This window comes from Hemibagrus wyckioides, linkage group LG01 (genome assembly GCF_019097595.1).
Source record: "Hemibagrus wyckioides isolate EC202008001 linkage group LG01, SWU_Hwy_1.0, whole genome shotgun sequence".
Classification (NCBI taxonomy): domain Eukaryota; kingdom Metazoa; phylum Chordata; class Actinopteri; order Siluriformes; family Bagridae; genus Hemibagrus; species Hemibagrus wyckioides.
In genome coordinates this window covers 21,984,334-22,004,571 of record NC_080710.1, presented here as the reverse complement: position 1 = coordinate 22,004,571, position 20,238 = coordinate 21,984,334, and the positions used below count along the sequence as shown (strand labels likewise).

The 20,238-nt window shown below is 39.2% G+C and overlaps 2 protein-coding genes across 3 annotated transcripts in view; one reads left to right on the top strand and one right to left on the bottom strand.

Annotated features, from left to right (window-relative positions):
• Positions 1–612: 612 nt before the first annotated feature.
• ccne2 (cyclin E2) lies at positions 613–5,657 on the top strand. 2 transcript variants are annotated; one of them, XM_058409581.1, is made up of 11 exons: positions 613–663; positions 1,577–1,618; positions 1,718–1,796; positions 1,909–1,956; positions 2,418–2,563; positions 3,007–3,142; positions 3,235–3,381; positions 3,497–3,727; positions 3,836–3,947; positions 4,245–4,402; positions 4,489–5,657. In XM_058409581.1, exons 2-11 carry the CDS (start codon positions 1,605–1,607, stop codon positions 4,594–4,596), a joined length of 1,179 nt encoding a protein of 392 aa, XP_058265564.1. In that variant the 5' UTR covers positions 613–663; positions 1,577–1,604; the 3' UTR covers positions 4,597–5,657. The 2 variants fall into 2 exon arrangements, with proteins under 2 accessions (XP_058265564.1, XP_058265480.1); XM_058409497.1 differs by having other exon boundaries at positions 1,906–1,956.
• Positions 5,658–6,628: 971 nt separating this feature from the next.
• Positions 6,629–20,238, bottom strand: part of si:dkey-22o22.2 (neural-cadherin) — a 110,926-nt gene continuing 97,316 nt past the window's right edge. Inside the window, exons 23-33 of the mRNA XM_058384834.1 lie at positions 19,999–20,213; positions 19,045–19,172; positions 17,737–17,864; positions 16,907–17,030; positions 15,234–15,414; positions 14,373–14,539; positions 13,797–14,061; positions 12,640–12,820; positions 11,997–12,250; positions 9,330–9,487; positions 6,629–8,669 (exon numbers count right to left, since the gene is read on the bottom strand). Coding sequence (XP_058240817.1) covers positions 8,190–8,669; positions 9,330–9,487; positions 11,997–12,250; positions 12,640–12,820; positions 13,797–14,061; positions 14,373–14,539; positions 15,234–15,414; positions 16,907–17,030; positions 17,737–17,864; positions 19,045–19,172; positions 19,999–20,213 — 2,281 coding nt within the window. The 3' untranslated portion in view covers positions 6,629–8,189. The remainder of the gene's footprint in view (positions 8,670–9,329; positions 9,488–11,996; positions 12,251–12,639; positions 12,821–13,796; positions 14,062–14,372; positions 14,540–15,233; positions 15,415–16,906; positions 17,031–17,736; positions 17,865–19,044; positions 19,173–19,998; positions 20,214–20,238) is intronic.

The window sequence follows — 20,238 nt, the reverse complement described above, 5'->3', positions numbered from 1 at the left end:
GTCAATAGAAACTTATTAGGAAGATTCCAAACCTACTTCTATGGAATACTGTCCACTATCTTTGTCCATTTTTAGTGATAAGAGACACAATAATTAAACTTCAGCACATTTGACAACTTCACTGTCTTGGGTTTGTTTACATTTTCAAGCAGCAGCACGTTGTTTCTGCAACAATGTATCTGATTGGTCGTGCAGATACTAAGCTCCGCCTCTTTACCGGTCTCATATCAGGAAGTGTCAGTTGATACTATAAAACAGTATTAAATGTGGCGTAAATGTGTTTTTTCGGTAAGGGAAATTCACGGAATACCTCTGTAGCGTCCTTGGGCGCCAGTTTCGTTTGACCGCGAAATAAGAAAAGCGCTCTTTTTTTAAAAAAACTCCCTCTGAACACGACCACACCAATCCACGTAGCAAACACACATTCAAACTCCAATTATAAGTAGTAAACACGATCAAATGTGCTGGAACTGTTCGATATTTATCCCTTTACATGGGGATGATGTTTCAGTTAAACGATTAGCTTAAACGCAAAACCGCGAAGATTCAATATTTAAATAAGTTACAGCCCAAAAGTGACCAGACCTCGCGCATGCGCATTCGCGCCCTTTATAAAGGTTGGCGCCGGCGCCAGCTGATGTCTGTTCATTTATCCTACAGCTGGTGAGTAGATGCTTCTCTTAAACTGTACTGTTTCTAGCTTTTATTTTTTATTTTTACTTTTTAAAATATTTTATTTACCTGGAGGTGCTCTTGAGATGATTTTAACTGTGTTAGTACGATGTTTATTATTTGTAATTCCCGTTATCACCAGCTAGCAAACTAGTAGTAAGCTAACCTAGGTATACCACTGCTAGTTGGACAAGTTGTCTTATTTGCCATCCTAGATCGTGGCTATGATTTGCTTATAAGGTTAATTTAGAGTAAGTTTGAGTATATAAGATCAAGAGGCTTTGAGACGTGGACACAGACAGCCAGGGTCCAGTCCCGCCAGTATATAGTGCGGTAAAATATTTGGGTCGTTTGCTAGCTCCTTGGCTAATCTCTTGTTCAGGTTTAGGGGAAAAGACACGAATAATTAAGGGGGAAATAAAGTTCTGATTTCTACCAACTTCAAAATATAGATGGTATGTAGTTATATTTTGAGAAATATTTGATTTTAAAGACCGTATTATTCCTTTTTGGCCGGGTTTTGTTGGAGGCGGTTTGTCCTCCCGCTTCTTAAATTGGCGGGGAGTCGACACTCCAAACCTCACCCTGGTGAAGAAAACTCTTATATTATAAAGATTTCACTCCACGTTTGCACGAAATAACTAAATAAATACCTAACGAAGAACTTTTTTTTGGCTTCGTGCTTAATTAATTTACGATTTTCAGTGGTATTTTTTGAAAAACGGCCATAAGGCAGACTGGTTAAGTTGGTTGTGTTGGATAGTGCTCCCCTAGCTAGCAGCAGTTTGGCCTGTTTTTGGTTTTTGACCTGCATTACCTGAACGACTTCATCTCAAAACTATTAATGTATTTGGTGTCTAGGAAATATTTCACCCATAACATTTTGGCATTGTCTTCCTTTCAGGCGTTTGAGCTAATTTGCCATTGGAAAAATGTCAAGACGCAGGTGAGAATCCACTCTTTTGTATAAACTTGTTGTACATATTGGCGAATTGGTCTAATTGATCTCATTTACAAACGGTTTTATTTATTTATTTTTGTCCAGTTGCCGTAACACACTTCAAGAAAGAGATGAAAACACAGCAGACCAAAATACCACATGCCCCAGGAAGAGAAAATCTGATGTAGGAGGACTAACTTTCTGTTTAATTGCACGCGTTTTATAATGATTATAGAGCACACGACGTGGTGTTAGTAAAGACTAACTCTGTGGTTCTCTGTCTTTATTATCAGCAGTGCAAAAGAAAAACGCCAACAGCTAAGAAACAAAGTTATGAAATTCAGGTGAGTCGTGTTACGTTTGTTTTAAGATCTTCTGAAGCGATAGAAGTAGAAAGCGATCGAAAATGATGCATTATTCCAGTCGTATTATTTTAAATATACATGGCACTGTGTTCTCTATAAATCGGTGTTAGTATGTTAATTGTGTGTGCGTGATGACGCAGCAGCTGGTCAGCGTCACGGTTAGCCCCTCCCCCTTTATCCCGCCTCCTCCCGCCAAATTGAGCTTTGTTCATCTGGTCTGAGGGCTTTTGTTCCTCACTTATCCTTTTAGCTTGTGTGTGTGTATACATATATATGTTGAGTATAAGGGTGGATGTATATGATGTACAATACATATTGTACATTTCTTGTAAGTGTATACCTAAAACTGAGCGGTGTACTAACTCTTCGGTGCTTAGGCTTTGACGTGATTTTATACGTCACTTGTGGTAGTCTTAATTTCTTAATTTTTCTCTTTACAGAACCGGTGGGAGGAAGGAGATGTTAGCCCCTGTGTCCTTGTTGAGACGCCTCACAAGGAACTTGAAGAGACGAGTAACTTGTCTGGTTTTAAACGCTTCCGGTTCAAGAATCTGTTCATCAAGCCCTCTCCACTGCCTTGCCTCAGGTAGGAACGTGGGACGAATGACTTTACGTACAATGATGTTTAGTATGTAGAGATTTGCGATTAGTAATGCACATCATGATTATGATTTGCTAATATCCCTGGTACTGCATTAAAAGTGTACAGATCTGTGTGTAACATGTACATAAATTAGATCTGGCATGATGTAACATTTTAAATGAAAAATATTTTTTGTCAATCTTTTAACAGTGGATGTTGTCCCAAAACACTAAAATCTGGATATGGCTTTAGTTATTCACTAATATCCAGATCTCTGAATTGTTCTGTGGCACATGTATGTTGGTTTGCTTAAAACTTTCAAGTGTATTCTGGTTTATTACATTATATAGCCCAAAATGAACTCATCTTGATGGGGGAATCTTTGTCCTCTTTTTAGGATTTGTTCCTCACATTTACCTAATGTCTCATCTATACCTTTTTAACAGCTGGGCTAGCTCAGATGATGTGTGGATCAAGATGCTGAATAAAGAACTGAAGTATATCCATGATAAAACCTTCATGCAGCAGCACCCCAGCCTGCAACCAAAAATGAGGGCCATTCTCCTTGACTGGCTTTTAGAGGTTTGTGATTAACATCTGCTTACACCAAGCAGCTATGACTTTGAAAATACAAGTCACAACATTTTGCTTATTAAGCCTCTTCATCTGTTTAGGTGAGTGAGGTGTATACACTTCACCGTGAGACCTTTTACCTGGCTCAGGACTTCTTTGATCGCTTCATGCTGACTCAGGTAGCCATTGGGAAGAACCAGTTGCAACTCATTGGCATCACGTCGCTCTTCATTGCTTCTAAACTGGAGGTAAGACATTTGGCTTGGCTGCAGTATAATAAACATTTTGAATAAATGTGAAAAAATGTGGAACGTGCTTGGTCTTTTTTTTTTTTTTTTTTTTAAATTTGTTTTGTAATTCCAGGAAATCTACCCGCCAAAGCTTCAGGAGTTTGCATACGTCACAGATGGTGCCTGTGATGAAGATGAAATTCTTGAAATGGAGCTGATAATGCTGAAGGCATTAAATTGGCACCTCTGTCCAGAAACTCCCATCTCTTGGTTAAAGCTTTATGCTCAAGTGGGCTCTCTGAAGGAAGGACCAAATTTTCTTGTGCCTCAGTTTTCTCAGGAAACCTACATACAAATGACCCAGGTGTGTGTGTGTGGTTCTTAACTTAGTATTTTTTTTTCCTTGTAGTAATTACAGTAGTGTAATTTGTACAGTATTGTGTGTACTAATGTTTAAATTTTCTCTTTACAGTTGCTGGATCTTTGTATACTAGACATTAACTCGCTAGATTTCCAGTATGGAGTTCTGGCTGCTGCTGCATTTTGTCACTTTACCTCAATTGAAACAGTGCAGAAAGTATCTGGTAAGACCATGGTTTATCATCTTTATTGTATACATACAAATTGGCATCTGATTCTTCCTATATTATATTGAACCATTTTGGCTTGTAGAAATGACATTGAACATGAATTAAATGATCCAATTTGCTAATTGGAACATGTGTGGTGGTAAAAATGATAAATGTTTTGTAAATGGGATGAAGCATTTAGCTGTCAGAGGAAAGTAGATATGTGATCATCGGGGTGTTCTTCAGTTAATATTTGGCTTAAGTAAAATTAGTGATATCAATAGTAGCTCTCACGTCTTTCTCTCGTATTAGGCCTGACATGGGACAGTATATCCAGCTGTGTGCGCTGGATGGCCCCCTTTGTGAGAACTGTGAACGAGTATGGCCAGCCAAACCTGAAGGAGTTCAAAAAAGTTGCAACAGAAGACTGGCACAACATCCAAACTCACGTGGATTATCTGTCCATGTTGGTGAGTATTGTTTTCTCACTCTCTTATTGTCTCTTCAACTCCAAGTCCATCAAAAGGTATGAACATGGCTGCTTTGTGTGTTGTAGAATGATGCTCAGCAGCGACAGCAGGAGAACCTGGACAGATTGTCTCCAGTAGCTGTAGGAGGCCTGCTGACTCCACCCAAAAGCACAGAAAAGCCCACTAATGTGTGAAGGGCTCAAGAACTAACTGCTGTTCCTGTTTCTGATCCATGCCACCTGGCAGTCAAACAGCATAAGCATGCCTTTCTCTTTGTCTGCAAAGGACCACTGGACCTAACACCAGTGTTGAAGAGCCTTACAGGATAAGACAAGGTGCTGTGTTTTAAATAACAGTGGTCATGACCTCACAGGATGGCGCTCAAAGTCGTGATTTGTGCCTTTCTTCAAAGACTGAATAGAAAATTGTTTACAAGTATTTAAGCCCTATACAAGATTGTAGGGCTTTCATTTCTCAAATGTACCCAGAGCAATGCAGTGTTGTATCTGAGATTGCTCATTTTGTAGTATTGTGGTGTGTGTTTTTTTATTTTTTATTTTTCTAGTTGTATAAAAAGTGAGTGTTGAATGTTCATGGACTAAACTATGTTGCCATAGGATTTCTAGTCAGTGCTGCTCTAAACCTCTGGTCATTGTGAAGCTGAACTGCAGCATAGAGACACGGAAGCTGGTGTGGATGAGGCGCATCATTCTCACAAGTGTGCTGCATTGTTTGAATTCTTAGGAACATGTTCCTTAGACTGGCTATTATTTCACTCTGAAAGAAGTTTGATTATTTTAAAATTGCAAAATTATTTTGCATATTTATGGTGCCATCTTTAAATTTATTGAATTTCATGACATGAATTTCCTTTCATTTTCTTGCCAAAGGCAAATATTTAATTCAATAGGTGCTTATTTATGAAATGTGGTAGGATGCAGTATTATACTGGACCTTACTTTTGTAGCATAAATTTTTTTTTTTTTTCTTTTTTTTTTTCTTTTTAAATCTCAGAACTCTCAAAACTGGGAGTCAAATACAGTGCCTGTAATGTAGATGGTGTAAAACTGTACATAAGAGAATATGTGTACATATGGTAATGGCAAGACATGATCTCCGTCTTGGTGGTTAAATATGAACTATTAAAGCATTGATAGGAATTTTTTGTATTGAGTTACTACTGGGAAATGGATAAATGAGGATAGATATTGCAGGATGGTACATCTGTTTCCAGCTAAATAAAATATTAAGTCTTTCACGTGTGAGAAAATTGATTCATATTCAGTTTATACATTGTGTGTGTAAACTTTTCAGGTTTGCGTATTTTAATGGTTTGTCAAAAATGGACAAGACTAGAGATTTTGCAAATGAGAATCTAAATTGGTATTTTAATCAGATTTGATTCTTTCTGAGCCCACATACTGTTGCTGTGCTCGCATTTGATAATCAAGATGGCTGCTGTTGAATATGGAGTTCAGCTGTTGGTGTGGTAACTGCACCTGTCATGTTTCATTACAGTCTTTGAATGATTTGAGTTGGGTCTATATTGCGTTGAATGTAGTTGAAATACAAGCATGACGGAGTTATCTAAAGCTTCAAAGGACCATTTCTATGTTTCCTCAATTTTTAGCTAAACTCCCAGATGTGGACTTGATGATTAAAATGGAGTAGTGCTAGATTCACATTTGTATCTCAAAAAGCCAGATTTATAAAAATCTTATCACTTTCCTGTTAAACAGAAGAGATACAAAGGACCATAAGCTACTTTAGTATGGAGAAATAATGGAAAAGTTTTGTGTGCGCACAAACACACATGTATAGTTTGAAATGCAGTTAATGTTGCACTTGTACTCCACATGTGTTTTTAGCCCATGTCTTGTAGCTGTGTTTTCCAGACAGCTGGCTGGTGTAGAAGCCATTAGGCTCCTTTTCTCACAAAGCCACTGTTGTGTGAGTCTTTGTGTAGTTGTGAGACCTCTGAAGGCTTTAGCTACCCTAAAACACCCCCTCAACACACACAGCAGCAGCAATCAGTCTCACAAAGAGGTGCCGCTTTTTTCCCTCAAGCGTGCCACATGCGACTGTTTTAGACCCCCCAAAAAAATACATGGGTCTTGTTTTGTTAGACTTCCATTCAGCAGTGCTATACTACTTGTAAATAAAAACGTTTGCTTTAGCTTAAGACAAAGTGATTGAACATTTTGAAATGCTTTAAGGAAAGCTTTATTTATTAAAACGTATATGCAAAAAGGAGTACTTGACATTAAATTCCTAGAAAATATACATATATACACACAAGGTCATAGGGTCAGTAATTAGATGTATGCAGTATTATGGACATTAGAATGGTTGTGACAGGGACAGAGTGGAATGCTGGTGCATGTGGTAGTGTTCCCACACTCTGTGTTTCATTTGCATTGAATGCTGTAGAGTTGTGAAACAGGCCCAGGTTTGTCCACTGTGCTCCTGAACTGGATTTTATTCTTAACTCTAATCACCAACACAGGAGTAGTCCTGCACTGAACTTGTGCATGTCACTGCACGGTTAGTTTTGAAGTCACAATGCAACACAATGTTGAAGTTGAAAACAATCAGCTAATGAAACAAGTGAAATATCAAATAACACCCATTCAATGGTAACACTTTCTTTCAGATTCATACAAAATATAAAGTTGAATTTTCAGAGAGGTTCTTCCACATATCAAAAAATAGAACTATATTAATTTAAAGCATTGAAAAGTTTTTTTAAACAATGACAAATTTTTTGTGATTGTATATTTCGCTTTTTAAAATCCACCCAAAATGCTGCAGCGTGCACACCGATGCAAGTTCGTCAGGAACGCAGAGCGTTTTGTAGATTTAATTCATCAGATCAGATTGAAGTGTATGAAGAGGATACTTCACACAGCCCCTCAAATGAGGAAAAAAGGTTGGATGAAAAAAGAAAACACAACACCCATTGTGGAATTTGCTCGGTAGCTGCAATGGTATGTGTTATGGAATATCATTTATTCTTTCATTAAACTTCAGTAAGTGCTTTTTTTCTGGTTAGGGTAAAGATGGCTCCAGAGCTTATCCTGGGCATAGTAGGCATGAGGCAGTGGCTGGATGTGCCATGTCATGCTGGTCCATGCAGGGTATCCTCAACATACTCATTCACACTTGGGGGCAATTTAGAGCCAATTTACCTACTGGCATGTTTTTAGGAGGTGCCATGAATCAGAGAACATAAAGGAAATCCACAGATAGAAGGAGAACAGGTGAAACTTCACCACACAGAACCAGTAACCAGATTCGAACCAGGGCGCTGTGAGGTGATAATGCTACCCAATGCACCACCATGGAGCATCAGCACACCATAAAGGATTCATTTACTGTTGCTTAGAGTAATTCTGACTTTGCTTATCAATCCGGAAAACTCTCCTGTATTGACTGCAAAGTGTTATTAAGTGTGTTTGTTTTTCGGTCACTAAAGATGTGGACATGTAGCTCTGGGGTATCCTGACAGAAAATGCATTTAAGTGTAAAAATAGCTATACTGTGGCTTTGTTCCCTCTGTAAAACATGTCAAGGATAAAATAAATACAGCACTACTAACAGCTCACACTGAGTAAACTCAATAAATAAAGCACGCCTGCTATCCAGTCGCCAGGCTTCTCTTCCTCTTAAAGATTTTCTGGCAGTCCAGCAAGAGAAGAGATTGACTCCATGTAACATGTCATTGCTTTAACTCAGTAAATAACACACACAAACACAGCAAGCTGTGGTTTCACTGGCTTTCACCGAGTTAGTGTTGTTGCTCGAAGCTCCTGCCCCCATTGTGGCTGTGGCTCTGCACGACATCTGTGTTTGCAAAACCCACCTCAGGCCTTCGATACAACTCCTTAAGGCCCTCAAATTTGGGCCCCCAGTGCCGCAGAGAATCATAGCTGAAGTCTTCCTCTGGGATGGCTGAGCTCAGAGAGCTGAGGCTGCCTGCGTTTGAACCTGCACCTTCAATGCAATACACATGGTAGGTGTCCATGGGAAAGGCCAGGATGTCGTTATCAGCCTCCCAGATGATGCGTGCCACGTAGTTCTTGAAGTCCATGGCGCAATGGGCAGCAGTGCTGGAGTTGTGGTGATGGTGGGTGGGTTGGACTCCGCCTGGGTGCACTTCCTCCTGAGAGCCCTGAGACGACTTGATAAGAGGCGCTGTGGTGCATGACGAGGACTGAGACAAGCTGGAGCAGAACGGTCTCTTCAGCTCTGTGATGTCGTAGGCATTCTGGGGGAAAGAGGGTTAAAAATAGCATGAAGAAAAATGAGAATGAGGAAATTACCAACAACCTGATAGAAAAGCTTAGTAGCTAAGGAATGAATAATTTAATTGTGTGAGAGATTATTACAACTGAAACAAGTGGGGGGAATGATCTAATTGTTCAGTGTTCTGCAAGCTTGGGTGTTTTTGGTTTCCTTCACCACAGTTCGGAACAATGAATGAAATTCCAACATAAAAAGTCTGTTTTTTTCACTGAATTATTTGGAGTGACACCAAGCAACTTACAAACAACCAAAAGTATTAATTGTGCTCCAATTTGGACCAAAAGTTTTCTAATAAACCCCCGATATCATTGAGGAACCTGATCCGAATGTACCAGTACCACACACACTACCATGCTATTGTCACTATCATGTCATATGCTCTGACATATTGACCATTTTTTGTTTTTGTGTTCACTTCAGCTTGTATTATTCATACACTTTCATGTTTCAGACCTCTAACATCTGTGCTGTCTCATCAATATAAATTTTTCATAAAGTTCAACTCATCCATCATCTCACTGCTTATCCGTTGCCCTACTTCACTGACCCTATGCTGCCATCTAGTGGATAGTAAAAGTATCATTAGTGTATCTTCCCTGTCGGTGCATTGATTACAATGTACCTGGTCCTGCTCTCCTCCACCTTCCTCGTTGTAGTTGAGGATGTTCTCCCGGATGTCCTCCCAGCTCTCGTGCTCAGCTGGAATGTGGTACACACCGCGTTTCCGGAATTTATTCTCACTGCCCTTCTGGTTCCACACCGTCACCGCCACCAGCACAGCTACAGCAGGCAGCAAAAGAAGAAAACATGACATTATAAAACATGAGGATGGAGAAAATGGAGAAAATGCAATCAGTACAACTGTTCTTATTTCTACAGAAATGGTTGTATCACAATTCAATGCACAATATATTATAATTACAAAACTGCACTAAACACATTTTTGTTATCACAACACATCAGAATAGAGCTTTATTTTATACAATAAAATGTTCTAATCTCTGTTATCGTCAACATACACTATATTGCCAGAAGTTTTTGGACACTCTTCAAAATCATTGAATTCAGGTGTTTTTTTTGACAGGTTGGGCTTGGCCCCTTAGTTCCAGTGAAAGGAACTCTTAATGCTTCAGTATGCCAAGACATTTTGGGCAATTTCATGTTCCCAACTTTGTGGGAAAAGTTTGGGGATGATGTCTTCCTGTTCTAATTTGACTGCACAACAGTGCACAAAGCAAGGTTCATGAAGACATGGATGAGCGAGATTGGTGTGGAGGAACTTGACTGTCCTAATCTCAACCCTATAGAACACCTTCTGGATGAATTCCAAAACTGGGATGTCTGCCTTTACATGCACATGAATTTAATATGGAGTTTGCCCACCCTTTAGACTTCACACCTGAAACTACCCATGTGTGGGTACAGCTTCAACTCTTCTAGGAAGGCTTTCCATAAGTTTTAGAAGTGTGTTTATGGGATTTTTTTTTACCATTCCACTAGAAGCACATTTGTGAGGTGAAGGTTTGGCATGCAATCTCTGCTCTAATTCATCCCAAAGGTGTTCTATCAGGTTGAGGCCAAGTTCCTCCACACCAAACTTGCTCATCCATGTCTTTATGGACCTTGCTTTGTGCACTGGTGTGCAGTCATGTTGGAACAGGAAGGGGTCATCCCCAAGCATTAAGAGTTCCTTTCACTGGAACTAAGGAGCCAAGCCCAAGCCCTGAAAAACAACACCTGAATTCAATGATTTGGAGAGATGTCCCAAAACTTTTGGCAATATAATGTATGTCCCCCCACTATTACATTAAAGTCATGGCTCTGAAAGAGGTCCAATTTTCTAATTCTGTTGCAGATGTTACATTTTATTATGCCTATAAATAATGTTAATTGTAGAAAGTTTTAATTTAAATAAAAAGCAAAAACAAACAAGAAAAAACGTTCTGTCTAATAAAACCGTCCGTGTCTAAAGTAAATGAGATTTTAAAAAAAAATGGCGCCCTCTACTGGCATCACACTGCAATCTCCCACAAACTATGATGTATCCATTAAAAGCAATGCTTCATTTGTTTCTGTTGTGCTTTATTTGACTCTCATTAGAGCAGAAATGAGGCAATGTGGGTCTGTATCTGCATGATGCCTTTGATCAGGTTTATAAGGTCTATAAAGGGGAGCCTCAACTGTCAACCTATCATATTAGCGATGTAGCTGTCACCTGTCAGAAGTGACACACAACAGAACTGTGTGCATGCATAAACACACACACACACACACACACACACAGACACACACACACACACACATACATGACATACGCAGCGCATTCTGGCTCTGCACCATGACACTCCTCTGCAAATGCAAATCTGCAAATGCAAATTCTTTCCACAACAAATCTCTATGCAACTAATAATGCTAATGAAGAACAGACTATCTCTATCACTACTCCAGTAGTCCAAATTTAAATTTTATTTGTCAAATTTGCTGCAGAAGGATAGAAAATACTACAGTGTTATAAGTGCACAAGCCCAATATCACACTCTTCAGGTTAACATGCCCATAGTCATTAGACGGTTTAGCTACACCCAAGGACAAAATAATACTCTCTTTCAGACCGTGTCTTTCCCGTACACCCTGAAAACTGGCTCAGTGAACAAATAATTGTGAATATATCACTGAGCTTCATAGGTGAGTCTATTGTCCAAATTAAAATGAAATCTTATTGAAAAATAACCCATAAGCATTACTCATAAGTGAAATTTAGATATGTTTCATATTGTGGTTTTAAATTTTATAAATGTAAGTTAAACATTGGTCAGTGCAATGTGTATATTTTTTGTGTTTAATTGTAACATGAAATGTTGTCCTGTTTTATAATTGAGAAGCCTGATGATGAATCATTTGCTGAGTTTATGATATTGATTTATACGCATAGGCCGAGCCTAGCAATCAGTCACTGATGTTCAAATATATTTTTATTGCCTCATGGCCATGACTTATTGATCTCATTATTATGTGTTAAATTTGTAGTCACACATTATTAATTGATAAAGGATGTCTCCAGAGGGGTCCTGCAATTACATGTTATCGCCTTTTTCCTTTGTATTTAGATGTACATAGAACATTTTAAACAGTATTTATAAGTACAGTAATATAAGTATAACCCTAGTCCAACTACTTTCTTGATTATAATTCTGAAATGGAGCTGTGTAATAAATAAAACCTTGCATCTAAATGTTTGCTATGCATTTATTGTGAATGGGATTGAAGTGAGAATTCAAGTGTTAGTTACCGAAGAACACAAGCAGGCACATGCTTATGGCGAGGATGGAGCTGGGGCTGAGTGCAGCCAAGTGTGATGTTTTTACTTGGCTGATCTCACACCACTGGCCCCGGAAGCCCTCTGGGCAGCGACACTGGTAGCTCTTGGTGGAATGGGCCAGGCAGGTACCCCCGTTACGGCATGTGGAGAGACCACAAGGTGACATGGCACAGCTCACCAACCCTGTGTGTTCATCCACCACAAGTAACTGACCTGCTGGACACCTGCATGGAGAAAAGACAGCCATGTAGAGTACATGCTAAAGAAGCAGAACAATATTATTCATAAGAAGATATACTCTTTATACGGGCATTCACTTAACCTTATCTTATATATATAGATTATCTTATTTATATATAAGCAACATTTTGAATATTTCTGGAGACACACAAATACCCATGTGATTTTTTAAAAATAAAGTACAGACAAGCCAATAAATATAGCATGACTCAACTTTTATTACTAGCATGACTCAACTTTTATTAAAAAAAAAAATAAAATAAACAGGCCATTTCTATTTAAAGGACACTAACATGCTCTCTGTTTTCAGTGGTTTCTAAAAGTTTAGCCACTTTCACGTTAGTTTTGCAGTGTACGCTGTATGTAGTCTCACCTGCACTCATGCTTCCTCCACAGATCCACGCAGTACAGTGGCTTCTGGCATGGCTTAGTACGACAAGCATCGGAGTGGCATCCTGCCTGAACTCCCCGCCGCTCTAATACCATGACAAACTCACTGCTCTGACCATCCAGTGGCAAAGAGTGACCGTTCAGCCTTACGTCCCGCATACAGCCTGCACAGCAACACACACACAAATTTACATGCATCATAAAGAGTTGTGATGAAACTGGGAAGAACCAATACAGAAAGAGTACAGATATGAAAGGCAGAGAAAAGAAAGATACAGAGAGGACAAAACATAGAGACCATTAGAGCACTTTCTACTTTTTATTTTCAACAAATAACTGTTGCTTATAGTTTAATGTAACTATGAATTCATGTTGAATTTTTAATTTCTCTTGCCGAGGAACTGAGCTACACAGGATTGGCTACATATAGTGTAGATTATTATAGAGTAAATCACAGTCATCCCTGAATCGTCCTTATGAGGTCTCTGACTTGAAAATGTTTCACTGAAACACCAGTGTTTGTTAGTGTAGTGACTGAAGGTTTTATTTTCAAATTGAAATTTATGGCAAATTTAGGTACCTCGATCACAGTTTTATAAGAATCTTTTAGATGAGAGGTGTCCAGTATTATCCAGAAAGGGCCACTGTGTGTGCAGGATTTCATTCCAATCAGACATGATCCACACCTGAATTCCAGCTGATCTTTGTATTCAGTACACTCAATTGTAGAGTCTGCTGGCTGGAATGAAAAACCTACACACACACTGGCCCTTTCTGGACACAACTGGAGTAATGTTTTCTTGTTCCTGATAATTATTTCTTGATCCAAATGCCATCAGGTGAAAATCCTAAATGGTTTTCTCTTCACTTTGTTTTCACCCTGCATTGAGTATAACATAATGCTGCTGTAACTCTCTGTGGTGCTGCCTATGCGCATTATTTGTGACTCACCTCCAGAGAATCTGCAGCTCACCAGATCAGCATGTACTATTAAGATTAAAGTTCTGGCACATGTGGCTACGTTTGACAAGTTTGCTGTTACTAAAACAAGCTCGCTGTGTCTTCCTTATCCAGTAAGAGAGACATGGATTAGACATTAAGCAGAGAGAGGTGGAGCAGGAGACTGAGACTGAGCCGCACCTTGGAAGTCGTCCTGTGTGCTGTGTGAAGCACCGTTTCCCAGAAGCACATTAGAGGAATGTACTACAATCTCCTTTTTATTTCCCAGCACCCCAGTGACCTCTCGTGACCCCCCGCCTTGCTCCAGTTGCAGGGTGAACACGTTGTCACTGCGACTCAAGCTGACCAGGACCCACTGGCCGTGATCCACTCGTTGGCTCCCCAGCTTCAGTGTGTTTGGGCCATCACCCAGGTTGGCACGGACACACACGTAGCCATCTATTATCTACGTGAACACATAGATGAAGATGTTAATAGTGCAGTAGTGTTGCTGTGGACAACAATACTTAGCATGATATCGTGAAATTCTGGGATATCACAGTGGGAGGAATGAATGACCAGACCTAATCTGGGTCCCGAAATAAAGAAGCCTGAACTAAATGCATGACAGGTTAAGAAACTGAGTGATAAGTTTCAAGTTTCAAGTTTACATGGATGGACTGCATTTGCAGAGTGAGCCTGGAAATTTGTAGAGGGCCCCCCTGGGCATCTATATAATTGTGTATGTGTGTGTGTGTGTGTGTATCTACCCCTCACCTCCAGGATGATGAACTCATTGGAGTCCCGGGAGTTCATGCTGAGCAGGAAGCCTGATGAGGAGCGGGTTCTGATGAGGAGCTGTGCGTGTGTCCTACGTGGACTGATTCCTGTTCTCAGCTGGTACCTGAGCATGCTCTCCTTCTCAAAGGACCACTCAGGAAGAGCTAAAGTGTACGCACACACACACACACACACACACACACAGACAGACTTTACAACATGGCAGGAAAATGTTTAACAAAAAATAAAAACAGAACTGTAACATCCTGTAGGAAAATGAAGCTTTTTTCCCTGTGTGTTTACAAATGCAGTTGCTATGATACTGTATGTCTTTACTAGTTTTAATACTGCTAAAATCACTGTGATTCCTTCATACTTCTGATAACCAGAACAAGAGAAGGAGAAATCAAGAAGCTTTTATCATTTCAACCATATATAGCTGACGTAGTACATATTAAAATAAAAAAAAAAAAACGTTTCTGCAGGACCCTGGTGCTACATAAAACAACAGAGAGTTAAGGATTACAGAGTAAGTTGTCCCAGTCACATAAAGTGCATAGTGTGCAACCTTGTACTAAACAGTGCAAGACAAAAGACAATACAAATTACTACAGGCCATAAAATAGCACCGACTAGTGGGCAATAATAGACTGTAAAAGTCTGTAATTGACCACTGTGCAAACAAGAGGATGTAAACAATAAAAGGATTCTAGTAAACATATGTAAATATACAGTAGCAGCAGTTGGCAGCAATTAAGTAGTGATGGTTGTAGACAATGGAAAAGTGACTGAAAGTGACTAAAAATGCAGGTTTTCAATGCTATCAACTTGTAAATTTTAAAACGCATCCCGACTCACCCTTGTCACACTTGTGTCCGCTGTATCCGGGGTGGCAGTCACAGCTGAAGGAGCCCCATTCCCCAAGGCACTTTCCACGCAGGCCACAGGAGGGCCCTCCCGTCGTCATACACACTCCATCAGTCAGACTGCACCCGGGGGCACTGTTCATACTCTCCGCTGCACTGCTCAGGTCATATACCTGACCAAGGACACACACACACACACACACAAATGAGTCTGAGTCAGCACTACGGGTGACCTCACCGGTGTATTTTGATATGTCATATTCTCCAATCCTGAGACACAGAGGTTAGTCTAATTTTACTATTTTGCAGTCATTTACCAAACTTCCCACATTGCCTCAAGTAAGTGCAAGATACTGACAAGATTTTCAAATATGAAGTATCTCCATCATGGTACATGCCATTATAAAATGGTATAATTAAGTGTCAGCTAGCACAGCCGGTCAAACTACACAATTACACATCCAATTTGGGCATAATAGTACGACATTTCTCTTGAGATCATCACAAAATGTCATGCTATGCTGCAACCTTCTACACACTTGACAAAAATGTCTGACATGTCAGAAAATAGTCTGTGTGACTCAGACTTGTCATGAGGTGGGAAATAAATCCCTCACCCACATGCTGAAAGAGTGTCAACTCTGTGTTTGTGAAAACGGATGAAAAAGACGGGGGTAAAGTGTGCTACTTTATGCATGTGTAAGGATGAGAGGATCCAATCAGATTCCTGCTTGATTCTTGATAGTGTTAGATAACTAACCTGCTTATGCACACCAGTATGAGCCGTTCCACAAGCTTTGGTAAAAAGAGAGGAAAGTGGCATAAACCCACATCAGCATATATCTGACAATCAGTCATATGTTTGCACTCACAAATTAAGTGTATATGAAAGATCAGAAAATTAGACACGTGAAGCTTAAGAGCCTGCGCCAGCTGACACTTGATAAACCACGGGCTTCTTTGGAGTCTTATAAAGGCAGTAAGCTTAGATTTTTTAGACTGCTGCTTATATAACACTTTTGGGCACCTCAACATAATTGGAGGAGACGCTCATAAGCAAACAGATGCCCATGGTGCTCTAGTGTCACTTTTTATTAAACTGTTTCACTTTGATTACCATATTGCTGTTAAAAACAGAACAACCTTCATTTTTGAACAGGGATGAGCTTCATTTATTAAAATATTTAGTTCAGACGTCAATATTTAGCTCCAACCTGCATAGCTGAGTCAGTGCCTAGAGAAACACCAGGATGTGCAGTACCAGCATGTGTGTGTCCTTGTTGCTAGATTTTACAGAAAATTATTCTTTTATATGAGCTAATGAATGATGTCTTTTAACAGACAGAGGATGTAAAAGACAGACATTTGCTTCTGGTAAAAGTTTCTTTCACTTGACCACTTTGTCTGGGTGAACTTCAACCTGTGAAGTCTTGCGTGCCTATAGAAAAGAAGTTTACGGGACAATGGTCTTGTTTTTCAGTAAAAAAAAGAGAACTTGCTTATTATTAGGTAATTAAGTCACACCAGACCTTTGTCTTATTGTTTTTTATTGCTGCTTGAAGAATAGTTTCCTTCTCGATATCAATGTTAACACTGCTGAGGAGAGAGATTCTTGAAATCATGAAAGTAAATAATCTACACTGAAAACAAGTATAATCTCCATACCTGAGTGTCCACCACCAGGTTTCTGATGCAGCCCACAAACCCTTTATAGTGCGTGTGTGTATGACGCAGTGGATACGTGTCCTTCACTCCTCCAAGCTGTAGAGGCTGATTCAGATTTAGGAATCTACAAAAAGAACAAACAATACAATTATTGAGCTGACATCAGGAAAATAACACACTAATGACACACACATATGTCACATATAAACAAATTGTCCTAAATCAATCAATCAATCAATCAATCAATCAATCTATCTATCTATCTATCTATCTATCTATCTATCTATCTATCTATCTATCTATCTATCTATCTATCTATCTATCTATCTATCTATCTATCATTTGTATAGCATTTTATTTCATAAAGGACATACTCAAGTCACAAAGCAGCTTTACAGAAATATATAAATTTTACAACCCTATTGAGCAAACCAGAGGTGACTGTGGCAAGGAAAAAAAATCAGATGATATTAGAAAGAAACCTGGCAAGGAATCAGACTCAATAGGAAACCCATCTATATGGTCAAAAATTGCAATTCTGTAACCTGTAACATGGAAATCAGCTCTAGTTTAATATTTAATTAATTGAAGTATTGTTTGCAGAAGTTATTTCCTGTAAGTAATGAGGTCTGGAGTGCAAAAACTGTTCAAGTAAATTGTATCCCTAAAGCTATCTTAACAATTGTACTTTAAAGCCATCTGCATGCTTTCTAGGTGGTAAATCTCATATATTACTGTTCATATGAAAGGGTGTAGTAACTTAGTGCACACTCTTGTGACTGGAAAAAGAAAGGATGTAACAATAATAAAATGAAAATCCTTTATTTTACCTCTCATTGCCCGGACTATGTGCAGACACCTTGCACACTGACTGGTCTGTCTCAAACATGTCCACTCCCAAACCCTCCACCTCATTTACCATGGCTCCAGAGCAATGGTCCACAATCAAGTGTACTTCCTGTAAATTATATTTACACACTCAGTAAATATGGAGTGTACACTCAACTGTATTTACACTAACTAAATATACAGTTTAACATAAACTTCAGTGATTAAAGTGCATTTAACTTGTGAGTAGTGCAAAGATACGATAATCTGTCATTTGGCACTCTCTCATCATACACTGCTGGAAAATCCAGCTTGCTCTGACCAGCTCCAAACTCTGGACAAGCTGATTAAAGATGGCAGACTTTGTAGCTGACAAAGCTAACAAAAGTATTTGAATGTTAATTTTGGACAATTAAATTATATACATATTACCTTTAAGACAATAATTTGTTCAGTGTTGTATTAAATAAATGTACTTGCTGGGGGAATATTTAACTTTAAAAACATATTTTTCTGTTTTTTAGAACCCTTAATGCAAATGCGAAGTTCAAGCTCCCATGAGTTTTCAGGGAAAAACTAGACACATTTAGAGTGGCCAAACATATAAAAATATTTATACGTTCTACTCAAATGTTTAATTTTCTACACTGATGTTAAACATTCAATGCTAGTACATACTCACCATCATTTTCTAGCTATTTAAGTTTTGCTAAAAGTGGCAATCATAGCAGCTATTTAAACTTTTAACAATTTCAGAAGCATAAAAAAAACCTGACTTGATGCACTTTTTACAGTTCATCACTTCTGTTGTGATTCAACTTACATCTACTCCACATCTCTTTACATCTCTTTACTTCACTTCACATAAATCCAAGTGTGAGAGGTAGCTGTGCTTTGCCATACGCTGAATGTGACTTTTTCCTAGGAATCCTTTTCATAAATTCTTTATTTTAATTTTTATTTGACTTTTCTGATTTTGATTTGCATTTGCTTATGTTTTGAAAGGCAAATCTAAAGAAAATGCAAATTTGATATTTGAATACTGTTTCCTAGCTCCATCTTTTCCTAGCAAGATATTTTCGTTAATAAATAAATTGAACAAAATGTATGATTTTCTAATTGCCTTACTGTTGTTTTATTTTCTTAAATATATGTGTATGACGATGATCTGTCATTTAGCTGGAAACTGGTCAGACCAAACTGGATTTTTCAGCAGTGCTGCTTCAATTCAGACTTTGAGACTTTGTCTATAGCACAGAATCTTTTCTCTATGAGCTTTTAGCAAAAACTGTCCCTAGGCCGTGTCCTACCTTTCCATCGCTGATGATATCGAGGTGATGCCATCTGCGGTCAGACAGAGAGGTGTGTGCAGGAAGCTGCAATGTGACAGTGCCTGAGCCGTGATTAACACTCAACACTGGGACACCTTTCTTGAGCTCTAGAAAAGACAGAGATGATATCATTTCAGAGAGAAGGACAGAGATCTGATGATGAGACACCATGCTGGATTAGTGAGCTCTCAAACTTTTACTAAGTGAGTCAATCTATCACTTGTAAGTGTGTTAATGTCCTGACCAAGCCTCTCCACTGTCAACTCTTAATGCATTCTCTTATATGCTTCAACGGTGATGCTATTTCTCATTTCCCCCAGACTAATTCATCACAACCTGACAGCGCATCGAGTCCTGTAGCGTTTCGGTTTGAGCCAGACCCCTGGTGGCAAAAAAATGTTTCAGTGCAATCAATTTGTGGTCAAGTTCGATTTTTTCCCTCCAATCAGGACAGCACAAGGCCAGCTCGATAATTAAGTGCCTACAGGCAGCACAGAGCATACTGACGATCTAAGCTGTTTTAAGGCCTGTTCAGGAAACCCTCTTGAGTCATATGAGGTCATAGCAGAACAGATAGGACAGCATATGTGCAAAGTTTGACCTTTATTGGAGGCCCTTGTCTCTTATTCTACTTGCCCTTACAGTGCTGACCATAGACATTTCCATTCAGATCAATTCATCATTAAGTGTTCATCCTTCACCATCATCATCATCATCATCATCATCTATTGAATCTTTGTCCCACAGCTAATTGTTAAGGAAAATTAATTTTTTTGCATAGCCAATGTACAAACCCTCAATCAAAACAGTATCGATTGCTTTGTCCTGTTTTTCATTAGTAAGATTTCAACTCACTGGTTGTTCTTTACGAGTAGAAATGAAAACACTGCAGGGGAGCTAAATAAAATATGTTTTGGCATTTGGGTAAAGTACCAAGAGCAATGAAGTCCCCCTTGTCTCCAGGCTGGTGGACACCGAGGGGGCCGTTGTACAGTAGCAGGCCATCGGCTGACTCTGTGATGAACTCCAGAGAGATGTGGCTCTTGAAGCAAGGCTTTATGGGAGGGAACCAGGCATAGCCATCTCCCAAAAATGTGTGCTTAGTCTGCTGGCACTCTGGCCCATCATACAAGGGTGGACACTGACAACTAGAAAAAGCACAGATTGGCAGAA

Bases quoted from the DNA above. Each gene is read 5' to 3' on its own strand.
- ccne2 (XM_058409497.1), top strand. The intron at 3,143-3,234 runs GTTTGTGATTAA...TCATCTGTTTAG, and splicing joins TCCTTGACTGGCTTTTAGAG to GTGAGTGAGGTGTATACACT. The intron at 4,403-4,488 runs GTGAGTATTGTT...TGTGTGTTGTAG, and splicing joins TGGATTATCTGTCCATGTTG to AATGATGCTCAGCAGCGACA.